Below are 21,647 nucleotides of genomic sequence, written 5' to 3'. Positions count from 1 at the left end.
TGCCTAGACCTATACAAGATCAACAGGACCCTAAGAGCCTTCATCAGGAACTCAATGGGGATGTGGCGTACAACACTAGAGGCCAACCTGAAGCCCATAGCACAAGTTACCATCAAGTGCGGGATCTACCAAGGAGATGCTCTGTCCCCACTGCTGTTCTGCATAGGCCTGAACCCCCTCAGTGAGATCATTAACAAGACTGGCTACGGATACCGACTACGGAACGGAGCAGTTGTCAGCCACCTCCTGTACATGGATGACATCAAGCTGTATGCCAAGAGTGAACGAGACATCGGTTCACTGATCCACGCTACCAGGCTATACAGCAATGACATTGGAATGTCGTTCGGACTGGAGAAGTGTAGTCGAATGGTAACAAAGAGAGGGAAGCACCACAGTCCAGGATGAGACAACGAACATCCAAGAATACATCACGAAGATGGCCCCAACTGACAGCGTGCTCAGTGAGTACCTCAGGCATCAGAAACCCAAGAAAGAGGAGGGAGGCGTTCACTTTACTGTCAAATACACTTAATAACTTTAAACAGCTGCAGTTATCAAGTGAAAACAGCAAAGATGTCAGGGCTGGGCTGAGCCCCAGTGTTTCTACATCCTAGTAATACCTCAGACAGTCACAACTCATCAAAGCTTCTCGTTATCATTAGGACACATTTAGTTCAATATCATTTCACATTTCTGTGTCATCATCCATCAAATGTTGACACATAGTGAGTTTGTCATTCTCTCAGCTGACACTGAGATGAAGCAGAAAGAAGCAGCTGATATTTGGACAGCACGCATGATGGAAAGAGAGGGAGAGTGTAACCCGTGCTTATTTTATTGCCACTGATATTTTTATTTTATTATAAATGTTACTTTTTGTAGAGTGTTGAGTTTTCCCATGTTTCTGTCCTTAACTTGTTGAGCCCCAAAGTTCACGTATTCTGTGAAGAATTTCTTATTTAATTTTGTACAAATGGGATACAGAAACAATTTGTTAGTAGAAATATGTGTTTTATTTTACAAGTGAAGTGATTGCTCTGCACATTTATTTACAGGCTGAGCTTTATGTGCCACTATGAAATCTTATGTGAAATTTTATGTGAAATGCGCAAGTTATCTGATGCCACTGGAGATGTTTGCAAAGGACGCTCTCAATCTGAAGGCCACCTGTAACACAAGGACTGTAGACATGCAGGAGCTGCACAAGCCAATAAGCAGTCAGCAGAACTCCCATCCTGATGCAGTGCACATTATAGCTGGGGACTTCAACCATGCTGACCACATATTTGAACAGCATATTAAATGTGCAACAAGGGGGGAAAACACATTGGATAAAACCTACAGCAGACCAGCTGGCTGAGGTCTTCACTAGGATCTTCAACACTTCACTGTCCAAGTCCTGCATCCCTCCAGTCAGCCATCGTTGTCCCATTGCCAAAGCGCACCAACATTAGCAGCCTCAATGACTACCGATCAGCTGCTCTAACCCCTGTTATAATGAAGTGCTTCGTGCGATGTCTCATCATGTCCTGCCTGCCACCCTCACTCGCTCCAGTTTGCATACAGAGCTAACAGATCAACTGAAGATTTTACAACGCTCCACAACACCATCTGTCACCTGGAACAACAGGGGTGTTATGCCAGGCTGATCTTTGTTGACTTTAGCTGCATATGTGTATGGTTGTCCAGCTGCACCATGGCACACAAAAAGGCACTTCAGGGTTCAGTTGACCTGATTGGCTACCTCCCTGGACGTTTTGGGGGGTAACAGCAACATCAACAATGTCCACATGCACTCATTCTTTTGCTTATACCTTTCTTGGACTTAAAAAAATCCACTTTAAGTTACTGTGTTGTGTTTAGTTGTGCGTAGTGCCGACGTGGGACAGTTTCCAGTTTCGTTGTACTATTGAACTAGATATGACTGTGCAATAAAGAGTTATCGCTTATCTCTAGAGTATAAATTCTTTTTCTTATAGATTTCAGTAACTGTGAAGTTTTCAGTTAGATTTTTGTGTTTTATGTTTGCTTTTTTGAACTCTGGTCATCTGACAAAATAAACACAGTGACACTTATGACACTCATTACTGATTCAGTATCATTTGAGGTGCGATAGTTTTCCCATCACAGTAAAAAATAATTTCTTATAAATAATTGAGATGTAGAGATGTAATCTGCTAAAGAAGTAGATAGAACATGTGATGAGACTCACTGTCTGAGTCACGTTCTCATGATTTACAGATCAAAGATGGAGAAGCCCTCACCAGTGCAGCTCCTGGAAATGTTGCGAAATTTGGGAGAAGAGGAGCTGAAGGTTTTCCACTTTTACCTGCAGCATGAACCTGGAGGTGACTTCACCAAAATCTATAAGTGCCAGCTGGAGAACGCAGACAGACTGAAAACAGTAGATGTGATGGTGCAGGTGTATTCAGACCGTGTGATGGAGGTAGCCCAGTCGATTTTAGGGAGAATGAATAAAGGTCAGTCAGAGGAAAAAGAAACACGAAACACTCCGTGTGATATGCAGACACCACATTGTCACAATTTATTGTATGAAATGTATTAAACTGAGACTTTCTAAATTTTTCTTTTCTTTTCAATGTATGTTTGAGTACAAATATTATTAATACATTATTTTGAAACTATAGAGGTTTTCATTATCAAAGAGACCAACTGGTGATTCAAGCTGCACTTTCTTCCAACAGGAAGTCCCTCAGCTCAGGAGGCTTCATCGCGTTTGTCAGAAGGTACGAATTCATTTGTTTGTCTCTAAAAACATCAATAAGGCAGAAACAGATCTGAGCTGACCAATTAGAGCTCTGGTTGTTTCCATGTAGTAGCTCTGCTGTATGACTAAAGTCAGAGCTCCAATAAATGAAAGGTTGTTTGGTTTAATAATGTCTAACTTTACTTCGCCGCATGTAACAGCAAACAACATTAAAACAGAGGACAGAGGTTACAGAGCTTTAGATGAGATGTGACTATGGTTCATTGCAGATGACAAGAAATCTAGAAAAACATCTAACATGTTTGGACTCAGAAATAGTCATACATGACATGCTTTAAGGCCTTATGATACATTTAGACCTTCACTCTTCATGGTTTAAATTTTAAACCAGAGTTTTTAGAAATGTATTCACATTTTATTAAGTAAAGTGATATGTCTCTAGCCTCAGCTCTGCAGTACGAGTAAAGTCTGAGCTCTAATGAATGAATATCTCTTTGGTTTAATATTTCTAACTTATTTCACTGGATCTAACAGCAGATACCTAATATTTATGCCCTGGACTTAACTTTTAATGTTTTTAATTAATTAATTACAATTACAATTTTTAATTAAGTTCATCAAGTTAAAAGAGAAGCCAAAGTTTCAGAGCTTTAGGTAACGTTGGAGGACGAACTGGATTATGCAGATTTCTAAAAAATGTATTACAACATGAACTTTATCTTTATTTTTGTCTACAGACTTGAGAAGATTTAAAATTTTTAATTACTTTTGAACAAATTTTTAAGTAGCCAATACTCTATTCTTCAATGTATCACTCCAAAATTACAGTTCCTGCGTCAATTTTATATCAGCATAAAACTTCTGGGTTTTATTTTTTAATAGTATTTGTTTCCAAAAATGGTCTCTACTTTTATTGTGGAAAAATACCTGCTGGAAGTCAATGGACCATTTTTCAAAAAACCTTAACAAATATCTGCTTTTTTAATTCAGATGTTCTTCATAAGTGTCATCGTAAACTTAAACCTGCACTGAAGAAGAAGTTCCAGTGTGTGTTTGAGGGCATCGCTAAAGCAGGAAACCCAACCCTCCTTAATCAGATCTACACAGAGCTCTACATCACAGAGGGAGGGACTGCAGAGGTCAATGATGAACATGAGGTCAGACAGATTGAAACAGCATCCAGGAAACCACACAGACCAGAAACAACCATCAGACAAGAAGACATCTTTAAAGACACACCTGGAAGAGATGAACCAATCAGAACAGTGCTTACAAAGGGAGTGGCTGGCATTGGGAAAACAGTCTTAACACAGAAATACAGCCTGGACTGGGCTGAAGACAAAGCCAACCAGGACATCCAGTTCATATTTCCATTCACTTTCAGAGAGCTGAATGTGCTGAAAGAGGAAAAGTTCAGCTTGGTGGGACTTGTTCATCACTTCTTTACTGAAACCAAAGAAGCAGGAATCTGCAGCTTTGAAGACTTCCAGGTTGTGTTCATCTTTGATGGTCTGGATGAGTGTCGACTTCCTCTGGACTTCCACAAAACTACAATCCTAACTGACCCTAGAAAGTCCACCTCAGTGGATGTGCTGCTGATAAACCTCATCAGGGGGAAACTGCTTCCCTCTGCTCGCCTCTGGATAACCACACGACCTGCAGCAGCCAATCAGATCCCTCCTGACTGTGTTGGCATGGTGACAGAGGTCAGAGGGTTCACTGACCCACAGAAGGAGGAGTACTTCAGGAAGAGATTCAGAGATGAGGAGCAGGCCAGCAGGATCATCTCCCACATCAAGACATCACGAAGCCTCCACATCATGTGCCACATCCCAGTCTTCTGCTGGATCACTGCTACAGTTCTGGAGGATGTGCTGGAAACCAGAGAGGGAGGACAGCTGCCCAAGACCCTGACTGAGATGTACATCCACTTCCTGGTGGTTCAGGCCAAAGTGAAGAAGGTCAAGTATGATGGAGGAGCTGAGACAGATCCACACTGGAGTCCAGAGAGCAGGAAGATGATGGAGTCTCTGGGAAAACTGGCTTTTGATCAGCTGCAGAAAGGAAACCTGATCTTCTATGAATCAGACCTGACAGAGTGTGGCATCGATATCAGAGCAGCCTCAGTGTACTCAGGAGTGTTCACACAGATCTTTAAAGAGGAGAGCGGACTGTACCAGTACAAGGTGTTCTGCTTCATCCATCTGAGTGTTCAGGAGTTTCTGGCTGCTCTTCATGTCCATCTGACCTTCAGCAACTCTGGACTCAATCTGCTGGAACAACAACAAACAACCTCCCAGAAGTCTGAAACAGGAGAATCTGCAAAGAAACACTTCTACCAGAGTGCTGTGGACAAGGCCTTACAGAGTCCAAATGGACACCTGGACTTGTTCCTCCGCTTCCTCCTGGGTCTTTCACTGCAGACCAATCAGACTCTCCTACGAGGTCTGATGACACAGACAGGAAGTAGCTCACAGACCAATCAGGAAACAGTCCAGTACATCAAGAAGAAGCTCAGTGAGGATCTGTCTGCAGAGAAAAGCATCAATCTGATCCACTGTCTGAATGAACTGAATGATCGTTCTCTAGTGGAGGAGATCCAACAATACAGGACTTCAGGAAGTCTCTCCACAGGTAAACTGTCTCCTGCTCAGTGCTCAGCTCTGACCTTCATCTTACTGTCATCAGAAGAAGATCTGGATGAGTTTGACTTCAAGAAATACTCTGCTTCAGAGGAGGCTCTTCTGAGAATGCTGCCAGTGGTCAAAGCCTCCAACAAAGCTCTGTGAGTAAACATGTTGTCATCGCTTCATTGTTAAAATCATGGGAAATAAATCAGAAATGCTGAGTTCAAAGAGCACTGTAACATTTTTTTAAAATAGTGAATTAAATGATCATCAGTCACTCAGTAAATATATGGTAGTTTTAATGTTTCACTCCAGCATTTCTAAAACACACTTTGTTCTGTAACTCTTATCAAAGGACAATCCAGACTCAGCCTATAAGAACATGAGCTCTGATGCTTCAGCCCCTCTGACAGGTTTATTATCCTCAGCTTGTTCATTTGTCTCCAACTCCAGGAGTTTGGTTGTTTTATTCTAATGCACAAACTTCACCTGCCAGACTTCACCTACATCTTTTTCTGATGTTCATAATTTAAGTTCAAGTTTGTATCTCACTTTCAGTGCACACTCTCCCTTTTTAAATATAAATCTCTGCTGTGCTGTCATGTTTTCATCCTGTATGGAGGGAGAAACTCGGTCTTCATTACTGAAATTGCCTCTAAGGTCGTGTTTCTTGTCAGTAACCATATGTAACTGTAAGGCTTCCATAACCAGTGTTATCACAGAATTACAGTGGGTTCACTCTGGGTCCTCTACAGTTTCTTCCCACTGTCCACAGACATGCAGTTAGGTTACCTGGTGATCTAAACTTCATGCAGGTGTGAGTGAGAGTGGTTGTCTGTCCCTCTGTGGGCTTAGTGGAAGAGACTGGATGGATCTCTGCTTTGTCTTTGATATATGCTGACAGCAAACATTCTCCATGAAGTCTGCATTTCAGCTCATCTCCTTTATACACACCTTTAACAGGAAGAGTTTTATACAGCTAGTGTTTAAAATCCAGTGTTATTCACAATACACAGGTAATGAGCATGATTATTGAATTACTAAAATTTTCTAAAATAATTGTTTTAGTTAATATTGTATGATAGTGTACACAGAATTATTAGCTCAGTAGGCAGAGTGGTCGCCCCATGATCATAAGGTCAGGGGTCGAATCCACCGAATAGTTACCTTGTGGTACCCCTGAGCAAGGTACCATCAAGGTACCAATCATGTGCACTGGACTGGTAGCACTCATAGTCTCATAGGTTTAAATAAATTAAAAAAAAAAAAGGGTTCAACATATAAACAAATTTAATTTGATCACATATATTGTTTGTTTTTTTTTGTTTTTGTTTTTTTCCTTTCTCTCACAGACTGAGCAGCTGTAACGTCTCAGAGAAAGGCTGTGAAAATTTGTTGTCAGTGGTCAGCTCCCAGTCCTGTAGTCTGAGAGAGCTGGACCTGAGTACCGACAGCCTGAAGGCTTCAGCAGTAAAGCTTCTGTCTGCTGCAGTGGAGAGTCCACATGCCAAACTGAATGTTCTGAGGTCAGATCAATTTGTATTATGTTTAGTTCTGTTTGTTTATGTGTTTGATGTTTGTTTTTGTTTATGTCTTTATCCAGTTATCCTTGTTTCATAGCATTTTTATTCATTTCAAAGTTAAACAGAAGTTTTACTAACCTGCTCAGCACAAGACAATAAGCTATTGCACCTTGATTACACTTTAACAACAATCTTTATTCATGTTTTTATCTTCAGACTTAACATCTGTGAACTCTCAGAGGAAAACTGTGAAGCTCTGTCCTCAGTTCTCAGCTCGCAGTCCTCTAGTCTGACAGAGCTGGACCTGAGTATCAGAAAGCTACAGGATTCAGGAGTGAAGCTTCTGTCTGCTGGACTACAACGTTTAAACTGTAAACTGAATACTCTGAGGTCAGATCAGAAAACATTTAGTTTTTAGAATTATTAATTAAAGTTCATACATATGATGTTGTATCTTAGTATGTTTATGTTTCCTTTAAAAATAGAAAGTCAACATTTAATGTTGTGAAATGTATTAACAAACTCTACATGAGTACTTGTTTTATAGATTGTCTTTTATTTTTCAGACTGAGTGGCTGTAACCTGTCAGAGAGAAGCTGTGAAGCTCTGTCCTCAGTCCTCAGCTCCCAGTCCTCCAGTCTGAGAGAGCTGGACCTGAGTAACTCTGACCTGCAGGATTCAGGAGTGAAGCTTCTGTCCGCTGGACTAAAGAGTTCACAGTGTGCAGTGGAAACTCTCAGGTCAGGATTCAAACTTTTCCACAGATGATCATTTGAAATGTGATTTATATTATTGTATAAACAGGTAACTTTTACAGCTGTCAAGTGAACTTTTATTTACATTTGAGTGGATAATTGGACTCTGAATTACTAAAAGTTGTTATAGTCATGTCTCTGTTTATTTAAAAAAATACTTCATGCACTGCCTAATTTAAAGATTTAGGCTCCTTTGGGCCCATAATATATATATTTGATTTCTTTGTGAATGAAATTAGGAGGATATTGGCGACTGCTGATTGGCTCGCTGTTTGTTTTTTATTCACAGTACTTAATTTTAAAGGCTGATTTCTCAAAATGCGATGTTTATCTTTTCTTCTACAACACGTGGAGCCACCAAATCTTCTTGCTTGATTTATTCATTACAGTTTGATTTAAAGAATATTAGACTCGTAACATAATAAATATATTTATTTCACTTCTTCTTGAGAGAAAGAAAGGGATGACTGGGTGAGCTCCAGTGGTTCATCCCAGCAGAGAGAGCGGCACACTGGGCTGCAAATGATCACAGTAGTAATGGCCATAGTTTGATAAAACAGGCAGTCTTACCCTGTAGATAATACAGGGTTCTGGTGCCGATGTGGGGGAGGGGAGTCGCCCGGTACTAACTACATACTACTAACTACCTCATCCAGATGTCTTCCCTACTAAACCTGATAAGAAGTAACTGCAGTAGCCTTATAGGTCAAATCAGTTTCACCTGTTAAAGTTAGCTCCACTATTAATTAGGGGTGGGGGAAAAAATCGATACTGTGTAGTATCGTGATATTTTGTTTGCTAATAATGTATCGATACAGGGACAGCAGAAATCGATATTTTGTTACAAACAATTTTTTCTCTGAAGTCAACATGCTCTGGAGTCAGAGCATGTTGACTTCAGAGCATGTTGATCCTTTTTCTGAGCAACAATCCTGACATTCCTTCACTGTCCAAATGTGTTTAACTTTTTTTTTGGCAGCAATAAACATGACAGTTCACTTATTTTAATTTAAGACATGTTTAATTTTAATTAAGTTTGAAACTTTTTTATTTAATGTAAAATTTTATTTTTTTTAAATTTACTTTCAAATTCTTCAGTTGCTGAAGGGGCTGCATAGTTTTCATAAATTGCATAGTTCAGAATAGCTATAATTGTACCAGATGGTTGCATTCAGTTAAGTTGGACTAGACTGTAATACAAACCGTTCAGTTTGTCAACAATAAAACTGACTGAAATGAGAGAAAGACTGAGTGTGAGACTTTGATATTAGATAAAATGAATATTGATAAAGTTTACCTTTATGTGCAGAATTTAAATATCGCAAAATATTTTAAAAAATCGCAATAATATCGTATCGTGCGTTAAGTATTGTGATAATATCGTATCGCGAGTTGTATGGTGATTCCCACCTCTACTATTAATGGTGTCACTTGTTATTTCTGGGATGAGTTTAGTAGCCTGAACAGCTGCTTAAAGGAAAGTAATTAAATAATAAAAATAACCTAAGTCCGGGGGAACCTGCAAGAGCTGTTTGCACAAAGAATAATGCTCAGACTTTGAGGTTTTATCGTTTTACACAAGGTTTAAAAATGAATGTCCACAATTGAATTGCAGAAATTGTTATTGAGCTAATACTGATGTAGTTGTTATCTTTGGTAAGGAGAGGTTGGAGGAAGGATGAGCACAGTCAGGCCTAAAGATGCTCTTAATAATAATAATGGATTGCATTTATATAGCGCTTTTCGAGACCCTCAAAGACCCTTTACAATCCCACTACAGGGAGTGCAGAATTATTAGGCAAGTTGTATTTTTGAGGAATAATTTTATTATTGAACAACAACCATGTTCTCAATGAACCCAAAAAACTCATTAATATCAAAGCTGAATGTTTTTGGAAGTAGTTTTTAGTTTGTTTTTAGTTTTAGCTATTTTAGGGGGATATCTGTGTGTGCAGGTGACTATTACTGTGCATAATTATTAGGCAACTTAACAAAAAACAAATATATACCCATTTCATTTATTTATTTTTACCAGTGACACCAATATAACATCTCCACATTCACAAATATACATTTCTGACATTCAAAAACAAAACAAAAACAAATCAGCGACCAATATAGCCACCTTTCTTTGCAAGGACACTCAAAAGCCTGCCATCCATGGATTCTGTCAGTGTTTTGATCTGTTCACCATCAACATTGCGTGCAGCAGCAACCACAGCCTCCCAGACACTGTTCAGAGAGGTGTACTGTTTTCCCTCCTTGTAAATCTCACATTTGATGATGGACCACAGGTTCTCAATGGGGTTCAGATCAGGTGAACAAGGAGGCCATGTCATTAGTTTTTCTTCTTTTATACCCTTTCTTGCCAGCCACGCTGTGGAGTACTTGGACGCGTGTGATGGAGCATTGTCCTGCATGAAAATCATGTTTTTCTTGAAGGATGCAGACTTCTTCCTGTACCACTGCTTGAAGAAGGTGTCTTCCAGAAACTGGCAGTAGGACTGGGAGTTGAGCTTGACTCCATCCTCAACCCGAAAAGGCCCCACAAGCTCATCTTTGATGATACCAGCCCAAACCAGTACTCCACCTCCACCTTGCTGGCGTCTGAGTGGGACTGGAGCTCTCTGCCCTTTACCAATCCAGCCACGGGCCCATCCATCTGGCCCATCAAGACTCACTCTCATTTCATCAGTCCATAAAACCTTAGAAAAACCAGTCTTGAGATATTTCTTGGCCCAGTCTTGACGTTTCAGCTTGTGTGTCTTGTTCAGTGGTGGTCGTCTTTCAGCCTTTCTTACCTTGGCCATGTCTCTGAGTATTGCACACCTTGTGCTCTTGGGCACTCCAGTGATGTTGCAGCTCCAAAATATGGCCAAACTGGTGGCAAGTGGCATCTTGGCAGCTGCACGCTTGACTTTTCTCAGTTCATGGGCAGTTATTTGGCGCCTTGGTTTTTCCACACGCTTCTTGCGACCCTGTTGACTATTTTGAATGAAACGCTTGATTGTTCGATGATCACGCTTCAGAAGCTTTGCAATTTTGAGACTGCTGCATCCCTCTGCAAGATATCTCACTATTTTTGACTTTTCTGAGCCTGTCAAGTCCTTCTTTTGACCCATTTTGCCAAAGGAAAGGACGTTACCTAATAATTATGCACACCTGATATAGGGTGTTGATGTCATTAGACCACACCCCTTCTCATTACAGAGATGCACATCACCTAATATGCTTAATTGGTAGTAGGCTTTCGAGCCTATACAGCTTGGAGTAAGACAACATGCATGAAGAGGATGATGTGGACAAAATACTCATTTGCCTAATAATTCTGCACTCCCTGTATTCATTCACTCTCACATTCACACACTGGTGGAGGTAAGCTACAGTTGTAGTGGTAGGTTAGGTTTTGCCCAAGGACAAAATGACCAAGACAGAGAGAGCTGGCTCATCAGACAGACAAGCTCATCTTGTAACCTACTGGTTCGCTGGTCAGCACACCAGCTGACTAGCGAACCGGCTAACTAGCACACTGGCTAACTAGCACACCGGCTAAATAGCAAATCAGCTAACTAGCAGACCAGCTAACGGCAGCCACAAGCTGAAGGACGATTAAATGTAGTGGAGATATCAGAGATGACACTGGTGTGTCCGATTCACTCTTTAGCACTCTGGTCACTCCGGTGTGTCAGCCAGAACACCACTGAAGGCCAAATGATCCCAGCATGTGGAATAAAGAGCTTAAGGTTTGGTTTGAGACACTTTATTCTTTCACTGATTGATTCTTGCGGCTGTGATCATGTGTGTGGTTTCTTACAAAAAGGAAGTACACAATACAAATACATGACAAATAAGATGAATAGATAAGATACATATCCAGTTATATGCATACGTCGGTATAGCTAACATAACCATTGATAAGGTCCAAGATCACAGCACTATAATGCAGTAATGTTAAACACAAAGGTGTATATCTACATAAATCTGTCCTATCAGTGATCAGGGTACTGTAGTATACTTCCACTACATAAACTATAGAAACTAAACGACATTAGTGTGACTTTAAGTTACCATCAGTACAGACGAACTGATGGTAGTTGTACAAAATAAAGGCATTGCAATTATTGTGAAGGGCTTCCGGTTAAACTAAGATCAGCTGATTACCTCATAACAAATTGTTTGCTATAGAACGCAGCTCCCACTCTTCATTAATATCATGTACTGTAACTCCCAAGTAACCATGGTTACCCAGCCACGCCCAGTAGTCTCCAGAGAGACCAACAGCTGGTGCACGTTGTAACGCCGTGGCTTTCATAGTCTCTCCTTTTTCTACAGCTCATGTGTTCTTCTTGTGATGGTGCGTCTTGAGGGAGGCTCATACATGCGGTCATTTGTTGATCCTAAGAACGTTCCTCAGACCGACTTCTTCAACAACACTAATCGGCCTGCAGTTTGTAGCTACTCACTTCACTGTGGTGTTTGTTAGCTTGTCTTTCTTTGGTTTTATCCTGACTCCTCCCACAAGCTGATCCTACGTAGTCTGCCCAAGCCTCCCACCTCTGTTTGTTTGGGTGGTTTGTTTGCTGCCATCAACAGCGTGTAATGCATTTAAATGATACTTCAGACTTGAAGTACTCCGACAATAAAAAACTCAACTTTGCTTAAAAATAACTTTAGTTGTATCAACACTGCCCTCTGGAATAATTAGACTTTGGTGACAAACTGATGTGATCTCCATGTTTCCTTTGTTGGACTGTGGGCGAGTGTCAGAACTGAATGTACTGAGTAACATGTGGAGTTTAAATATGTGTCAGTTCCAGTTTTAGAGCTCTAAAGTGCAGCTATCATGTTAGGAATATGTTAGGAATAGACAGGAACACTGAGCACACTGAGGTCAAATCTTTATTTATCCAGTTCATCTGTAGGCTGAGCTCAGTCCATCCATTTAGTGAAATGATGTTTAAAGGTCTCCTTGTTCTGTGAGCGTGCACAGATCCTGAAGCAGAAAGCCTGGGTTAACAGAGAAATGATCATCACTGTGATGATGCTCACCATCTCTGACTGGGATTTGAGGTTTTATCAAAGCAGCAAACACAAAGAAAGCCTGGCTATGTTGGACTGGGTGTGGAAGCAGCTCCCAGTTTGAGTTCAGGAGACAGACACCCTCTCTACTTTGAAGATCAGCTTCAAACTTTCCTTTTTGATAAAGCTTCGAGCTGGATCAGGTGACCCTGAACCATCCCTTAGTTATGCTGCTATAGAGATGGATAACAGATGGATTGTTGTTTTGTGTGTCTGCAGTCTGTCAGGCTGTCTGATCACAGAGGAAGGCTGTACTTCTCTGGCCTCAGCTCTGAGCTCCAACCCCTCCCTTCTGAGAGAGCTGGATCTGAGCTACAATCATCCAGGTCTCTCAGGAATGAAGCTTCTGTCGGCTGGACTGAAGGATCCAGGCTGGAGACTGGACACTCTCAGGTATGGAGAGAATGTCTGATATAGGAGGAAGAGCTGGAAACATTTCCTGTGTCCTTTACTCACTTCCTGTTTGTTTCCTGCAGATGAGACATGAACAATCACACATGCAGGAATATTTTCAGGGACAGACACACTAGTCTAGCTGGATAGTACATGGATATTTATGTAGGGGGTCTTCAAGGAGTCTGTTTGCAGGAACATTAATGATAACTGATAAGTCATGTTGAGAGTTTCATTAAAAGTAGACTTACAGTTAGGTAATATTTGGACAGAGACAACATTTTGTAACTTTAGATACAAGTATCAGCCATGTGTGTGTTTCCCATGCTGTATGTCCACAGTCACAGTGACAGTCAGTGACACTGACAGAAGGATGAAACAAGGCTGTGAATCATTTCAGTCTGTGTGTGTGACAAAGAGGCAGACAGGAGCAGCTAACATTTGGAAATGGAAGCTTACTGGAAACACTACATTCACGGCTGAATTCACAATAGATTTGTTCTCAAGTGCACATTTAGCAGCTAATGCTAATACTGTTTTCCCTTTGCTTTCTACAGCAGCTATTGCTAAGTAGGCCACTTTGCTCCGCTAAGGATTTGTGTGACCATGATGGAGACTCTGATAAGCTAATGCTGCTAAGCTAATGCTGTTTATGGGCCCTGTTAGAATCAATATTTCATTCTCATTCTGTTGTTTGAGAACAATATTAACGTTTCACATCATTATAACACAAGAGAAAAGGGTATTGGCATTAGCTACTAGTGCTTATTCACCTCAAATTACCTTTAGCTGCTAATGGCAGCCTACTTAGCATTAACTCCTCACTAATATAATGCTAATTTACATCAAATTAGCATTAACTGCTCATATTGTTATAAGGAAAGAGAAAACGGTATTAGCATTTGCTGCTAATAATTATTCACCCCTAATTAGAATAAGCCGCTAAAAGCAGCCAACTTAGCATTAATTCCTCACTTTGTTGTTACCCAACGGAAAAGAGTATTAGTATTAGCTACTATCATTTTTAATAAGTAAGAGAAAACAGTATTAGCAGTAGCGCATAATGCTAATTCACGTCAACGTAGTATTAGTTAATAATGGCAACCTACTTAGCATTAACTGCTCACTAATATAATGCTAATTCGCATCAAATTAGCATTAGCTGCTCAAGTTGTTATAAGGAAAAAGAGAAAACGGTATTAGTATTAGCTGCTAATAATTATTCACCCCTAATTAGAGTTAGCCCCTAATGGCAGTCTACTTAGCATTAACTCCTGACATTGTTATAATGCAGGGGAAAAGAGTTACCATTATCGGATAATGCTAATTCTCATCAAATTAGCATTAGTTAATAACGGTAGACTTCATATCATTAGCTGCTGTCATTCTTACAAAGCAAACAGTATGAGCATTAGCTGTTAATCCTTTTTCATCTAAAATTAGAATTAGCCACTAATGGCGTATTGTTAAAAAGTAAGAAAAAACATTGTTAGCATAAGCGGATAATGCTAATTCATCTCAAATTAGTATTAGCTAATAATGGCACCTGCTTAGCATTAGCTGGTCACATTGTTATAAGGCAAGAAAATATGGTATGAGCATTAGCGGCCAATTTCTATTTACCTAAAATTAGCATTAGCGACTAATGGCAATCTACTTAACATTACCTCCTCACTAATACAATGCTAATTCACATCAAATTAGCATTAGCTGCTAACATCAGCCTACTTAGCACTAGTTGCTCACATTATTAAAAGGGAAGGGAAAAGTGTTAGCATTATCGGGTAATGCTAACTCGCATCAAATTAGCATTACCTAATAACCAGCGTTCTTAGCAGTAGCTGCTCACATTATTCACCTAAAATTAGCATTAGCCACTAATGGTAGCCTATAGCAAAAACTTCTTAATGCTAAATGAAGTTAATTAATGCTAAGTAGGTTTAACTGAAATTAAAGTAGTGTTAGCATTAGCTGCTGATATTGTTAAAAGGTAAGATAAAACATTGCTAGCAGCAGCGGATAATGCTAACACACATAATAATTAGCATTACCTAATAATGGCAGCCTTCTTAGTATTAGCTGCTCATATTGTTATAATGCAAGGGAAAAGAGTTGGCAAAAACAGTGTTAGCATTAGTGGATAATGCTAATTCACCTAAATTAGCATTAGCTAATAATGGCTACGTACTTAGCATTACCTACTAATATTGATATAAAGCAAGAAAATATGGTATTAGCATTAGCTTCTAATGCTTTCTCATCTAAAATTAGAATTAGCCACTAATGGCATCCTATTTAGCATTAACTCTTCACATCGCAAGGGAAAAATTAGAATTGAATAAAAAAAAAAGTGTTCACATTAGCTACTTGTATTGTTAAAAAGTAAGAAAAAACATTGTTAGCATAAGGGGATAATGCTAATTCACCTCAAATTAGTATTAGCTAATAACGGCAACCTACATAGCATTAGCTGGTCACATTGTTATAAAGCAAGAAAATATGGTATTAGCATTATCTGCCAATTCCTATTCACCTAAAATTAGCATTACCTGCTAATGGCAGTCTACTTAGCATTAACTCCTCACTAATGTGATGCTAATTCACATTAAATTAGCTTTAGCATTAGCTGCTAGCATCAGCCTACCTAGCACTAGCTGCTCACATTGTTAAAAGGGAAGAGAATATGATATTAGCATTAGCTGGTAATATTTATTCACCCCTAATTAGAATTAGCCACTAATGGCAGCATACTTAGCGTTAATTCCTCACATCGTTGTAATGCAAATGAGGCTAACTTGCATTAAATTAGACTGCTGTTATTAGCTAATGCTATTTAGCAGTAGCTGCTCATATTGTTATAAAGCAAAGGAAAACGATATGAGCATTAGGGTCTAATGCGTATTTGCCTTAAATTAGACGTAGGTGCTAATGGCAGCCTACTTAGCATTAGCAGCTCAGATGTTGTAATGCTAGGAAAAAGAGTGTTAGCATTAGCCGTTCACATTGTTATAAAGTTAAGGGAAATAGTGTTAGCATTAGCTACTCACATTGTTAAAAAAAGTAAGTGTTAGCTAATTCATGTCAAATTAGCATTAGTTAATAACGGCAGCCTATTTAGCATTAGCAGATAATGTTGACCTTGGCCCACTGGAAAAGTTCAGAACTAAAGATTTAGGAGTGTTTCTCGATAGCTCTTTCTCGTTTGAGAAACAAATGAATTCTGTTATTAAAACCAGCTGTAAGGTTTATATTGTTGATTGTCATTTATGCTTAGAAATATTTACTCATATATGCTTAGAGTTGTATAATCGATTGCATGATGATAGAGGTTTGATCCTGAGTAGTCTGTAAAGACTCTGTGTGCCTTCCAGAGTGCTCTGGCATGCACACACCACTTGGGGCCATGAGAGAGGTCGTACCCTCTCTTACTGATTTATGGTGTAGGACAGAGGTCTCAAACTCAATTTAGCTGGGGGCCGCTGCAGGCAGAGTCTGGGTGAGGCTGGGCCGCATTAGGTTTTCCACAAGAAAGGCATGGTTAAAAAATTCCAATCTTCTCAAATCTCTTTATTTTTATTTTTTAACACAAAATATGAAAAATGAATAAACAAATTAAGAATTAACACTGGAATTCCCAGCTTCTACCGTTCTACCTTTAAAAGCCGGAGAGCAGTCAAGTCAAGAAGGCTTCTACCTGAGACCCCCGCGGAGTCATCATTTTGCGTTTCTACCTTTAAAAGCCGGAGAGCAGTCAAATGCTGGAAGTGGAAGCTAAATTGGCTAGTCATTCATATGTATATTGGGTCGTTACCTAGGAATTCTGGAGGGAGGGGATTGGGGGAGAAATCAACACACATGAGTCTAGGTCCTCCTTTGTTGCTGACATTTATTGATAAAAACAGTAGTTTCATTTCATGTTATTTCCTTTTTCATTTCAAGCAAGGAAGTGGATGTAGTTAGTAAGTAAGATATTTCAGACATTATTCTGACACAGAGGAGGAGATACTGGAATTATAATTAGTATCTATGCATGCATTTGTGATTTTGTTTGACCTTCCCATTGCTTACAGTACAAAAAACCAACCATTTGTACACATATGTACTAATAATAATAAAAAGTGAGTGCAACACTGCAACCCATCACCCCGTCGTTCAGTGGTCGTTGATCAGTGGTCCATTGTGGCACCATTCAGAGCACTGGTACAATAGTACCAGCAAGATATGGGAAGACATTGCAAATGTACTTGGATTTTAGGTTGCAAGCCACCCAAAACTTGATCCCAAACTTGTCAGGTTTACTTGCAATATACTGCAGGAAACCCGTCACCCCGTCGTTCTGTGGTCCATTGTGGCACCACTGATCAACGACCACTGAACGACGGGGGTGTGACCCCGCTGATCAGTGTGACCTGACCCCACTGATCAATTGTGATCAAGGGTATATATATGATACAATCTCACTGCACTTAGCCTAACCCTTCATTGCCCTGAAGAATCCTGTGGTGTACGGACCTCCTCTCCAAGGAAAGAAAATGCAGAGAAGACTCACCACCCAGCAGGCGTTGGAAATGATCCTGGCGGAAGTCGACCCTTGTGACTCGGATGGAGAAGACCTAGAAGTTCAGCCGGATTCGGACTCAGAGCTGTCTGATCAGTCTTCCGGTTAGTTTCATTTCATGTTATTTCCTTTTTCATTTCAAGCAAGGAAGTGGATGTAGTTAGTAAGTAAGATATTTCAGACATTATTCTGACACAGAGGAGGAGATACTGGAATTATAATTAGTATCTATGCATGCATTTGTGATTTTGTTTGACCTTCCCATTGCTCACAATTTGAATTTGTTCACACTGCAGATGAGGAGACTGCTTCTCCACCGAAAAAGAGAGCTTGTTTGGGGACTGAGACAGCGAAAGATGGCACAGTGTGGCGTGAAGAACATGTGGGGACCCGTCTCCCTTTCACCCCTATAGAACCGTACGCTGCAGATGGAGAGCCAACGGCTAAGGCCAGGAGAAGTATCTTGAGTCGCCTTCAGAGCTTCCTGTGTTTCATCACTCTTGACATGCTTCGTAGCATTCAAGAATGGACTATTCAACATGCACAGCAAACGGAGCATGTTTGTTGGTTCATGGACCTCCCTGAACTAATGGCATTTATTGCTATTGTCATCTTGCGGGGGGTTTACAGGGTTCCATCTGTAAATGACTGCTGGTCAGCAAACCTGGGAAACCCACAGATAATTGGAACTATGGCACGAAACCGCTTCCAAGACATCATGCAACACCTACGCTTTGATGACAAGTCCACCCGCTGTGATCGAGCAAAGACTGATAAGTTCGCAGCAATTTCCAGTGTGTGGGGATCATTTGTCACCAACTGCATCACGTGCTACAACCCTGGTCTACATATCACCGTTGATGAACAGCTTTTCCCATCAAAAACTCGGTGCAGTTTCCTGCAGTATATTGCCAGTAAACCGGACAAGTTTGGGATCAAGTTTTGGGTGGCTTGCGACCTAAAATCCAAGTACATTTGCAATGTCTTCCCATATCTTGGCAAGGACCCCAATCGTCCCACTGGGGAGAGACTTTCCGAAAATGTAGTTATGAGGCTGATGGAACCATTCCTGGACAAGGGCAGAAATGTTACCACTGACAATTTTTTCACATCGCTTTCACTTGCGCAAAAACTTCTTAGACGGAAAACCACCATCCTCGGCACAGTCAACAAGATTCGCAGGGAAATTCCTCAATCCACTAGACAGACAGATCGCAATGAATTCACCACTCAGGTATGTTGCAGGTCTTTTGTGGTTCTATGTTTATGTGTTTCATTGTGTGTAAAAGGGCTATGGAATTAACAATTTATCTTATTTCTTAGGTGTTTTCAACCTCTGCTGCCACGCTGACGGCGTATGCGGCCAAACGGAAGAAGACAGTATATATTCTTAGCAGCATGCACAGCGTGGTTCAGACCGAAAACACTACCAAAAGGAAGCCAAACACTGTCACCCTTTACAACAAGACAAAGTGTGGCGTGGATGTGATGGACCAGATGGTTCGGGAGTACACTGTCCGCAAAGGAACACGGCGCTGGCCAGTTGCCGTGTTTTATAACATGATTGACATGGCAGCACTGAATGCACATGTGCTGTATCAAGAATGCACCGGGACGAAGGAAAGACGGGTGGACTTCCTGGTAGCCCTTGCAACCGAATTGGCTCACTCTCATGTAGCTGCGAAGAAGGAAAGAAAAGAACAGTTGCTTCGGACACAACCCTCCACACCGAGCCCTGGAAAAAGGGCCACGTGTCAGGTCAAACACAGATGCAAAAAAAATCAGGCCACTGTGCGATGTGTTCACTGCTACAGGTACACATGTGGTAAATGCAGGCGACAGATACCGTGGCAGTGCCAGGATTGTGAGTGATTGCTGAAAATGTTGTAATGTACTCACTCAATTTTTGTTATTATTTGTAAACATGTGTACAAACGGTTGGTTTTTTTTCTATTTTCATCAATAAATGTCAGCAACAAAGGACCTACATGTGTGTTGAGTTCTCCCTAAGATGGCATACTGAAACACTCCAAGTGTTTGCAAGTAAACCTGACAAGTTTGGGATCAAGTTTTGGGTGGCTTGCAACCTAAAATCCAAGTACATTTGCAATGTCTTCCCATATCTTGCTGGTACTATTGTACCAGTGCTCTGAATGGTGCCACAATGGACCACTGATCAACGACCACTGAACGACGGGGTGACGGGTTGCAGTGTTGCACTCACTTTTTATTATTATTAGTACATATGTGTACAAATGGTTGGTTTTTTGTACTGTAAGCAATGGGAAGGTCAAACAAAATCACAAATGCATGCATAGATACTAATTATAATTCCAGTATCTCCTCCTCTGTGTCAGAATAATGTCTGAAATATCTTACTTACTAACTACATCCACTTCCTTGCTTGAAATGAAAAAGGAAATAACATGAAATGAAACTACTGTTTTTATCAATAAATGTCAGCAACAAAGGAGGACCTAGACTCATGTGTGTTGATTTCTCCCCCAATCCCCTCCCTCCAGAATTCCTAGGTAACGACCCAATATACATATGAATGACTAGCCAATTTAGCTTCCACTTCCAGCATTTGACTGCTCTCCGGCTTTTAAAGGTAGAAACGCAAAATGATGACTCCGCGGGGGTCTAAGGTACTACCCCGAAATGACTGCTCTCCGGGGGTGTAAGTGTTAATAAGAAAAAAAATCAATCTGTAATACATAAATAAAATAATAATAAGATATTTTTAGTCAGTGAACTTATGTGTTTCTTTCAGTCTTCTATATCTGCTGTATTTAGATTGAAATGTCTGTATTAACAGTTCTATAACCTTCTTCTGAACATGAATGGAACACTGTAGAAAATGAACTGTTCTTCTGAACATGGCTTCTCTTGCCTACTCCTTGCTGCTAGAGACCTGGCAGCGTTTCCTCTCGCATAGCCGAGCCAGATTTGGCCTGAGGGAGGAAGCAGTTGCGACCCTCAGTATGTCTTGAAGATGATCATCCGTAAGTCTGGACCTGTACTTGGACTTATTGAAGTTCAAAGTGGAGAAGAGCTTTTGGCACAAGTATGTGCTACCAAAAAGGCACATGGTCCGCTTGAACATTCGGGAAAGCCGAGGGAAACTAGGGCTCAAGTCTCTCAAAAATTGTCCAAGCTTGTCTGCTTTTCCACTCACCTCCCTGAACTTTGCTTTGAGTTCAGAGTTGCACTGCAGCTCAATGAGCTCCATTTGAAGCACAGAAGGGGCATCTTGCACATCAAAGGAGAAGGGGTCCGCAAAAATGTGAAAGGTGGCTCTGTGTGTCTTGAAGTCAGCAAATCTGTGATCAAATTCCTCCTGTAGCCTCAAAATGACATCAACATACTCGTCAGCACTGAATGGTGTGCCTGCATCCACGAGTGCCTTGCATGCTGGGAAATGGCAAAGGTTTGTCTGAGAGAGCTGAGCTTTCCAGAGCGCCAGTTTTGTGGAGAATGCTCTCACGTTGTCATAGGCAGCACTGACAAGTTGCCCCTGGCCTTGTAACGTCTTGTTCAGTACATTAAGCTCATGTGTCATATCAACAAGAAAAGCTGAGTCCATGAGCCATTTGGGATCAGTTAGCACAGGAACACTAACTCCATCCTTCTCCATGAAGGCTTCACTTCTGCTCTCAACTCAAAAAGTCTCTTTAATACATTTCCCCTGCTGAGCCAACGTACCTCAGTGAAGTCGAGCACATCCCCATATTCTGACTCCATTTCCTCTAAAAAAGCACAGAACCTTCGGTGCTTTAAGCCCCTGGATCTGATTTGGTTGATGCATTTCACAACAATAGACATCACATTGTCAAACTTCAGGCATTTGCTGCAAAGGACCTGCTGATGGATGATGCAGTGCAGAGCAATGGCCTCCTCCACGCCTTCCTCTTCCAGTTTGTTTTGTGCCACCAGTCCATTTTTCCTCCCTGTCATTGATGGCGCTCCATCTGTTGTTAT

At 40.7% G+C, this 21,647-nt stretch overlaps 1 protein-coding gene across 2 annotated transcripts in view; it reads left to right on the top strand.

Moving 5' to 3' along the window:
• Positions 1 to 2,226: 2,226 nt before the first annotated feature.
• Positions 2,227 to 21,647, top strand: part of LOC147337117 (protein NLRC3-like) — a 310,085-nt gene continuing 290,664 nt past the window's right edge. Inside the window, exons 1-7 of one of the 2 annotated variants that reach the window (XM_086285760.1) lie at positions 2,227 to 2,483; positions 2,709 to 2,750; positions 3,722 to 5,516; positions 6,711 to 6,884; positions 7,098 to 7,271; positions 7,448 to 7,621; positions 12,935 to 13,108. In XM_086285760.1, coding sequence (XP_086141886.1) covers positions 2,234 to 2,483; positions 2,709 to 2,750; positions 3,722 to 5,516; positions 6,711 to 6,884; positions 7,098 to 7,271; positions 7,448 to 7,621; positions 12,935 to 13,108 — 2,783 coding nt within the window. In that variant the 5' untranslated portion in view covers positions 2,227 to 2,233. Of the gene's footprint in view, positions 2,488 to 2,708; positions 2,751 to 3,721; positions 5,517 to 6,710; positions 6,885 to 7,097; positions 7,272 to 7,447; positions 7,622 to 12,934; positions 13,109 to 21,647 lie in introns of both variants that reach the window. The other variant, XM_086285757.1, reaches the window with a different exon arrangement.

This window comes from Aulonocara sp. 'chitande type north' Nkhata Bay, linkage group LG3 (assembly GCF_057382095.1).
Source record: "Aulonocara sp. 'chitande type north' Nkhata Bay isolate Kocher_YH1m ecotype deep benthic linkage group LG3, A_spYH_male_GT1.1, whole genome shotgun sequence".
Classification (NCBI taxonomy): Eukaryota; Metazoa; Chordata; class Actinopteri; order Cichliformes; family Cichlidae; genus Aulonocara; species Aulonocara sp. 'chitande type north' Nkhata Bay.
Note: the sequence above shows the minus strand (reverse complement) of the source record. Positions and strands in the feature narration are given on the sequence as shown.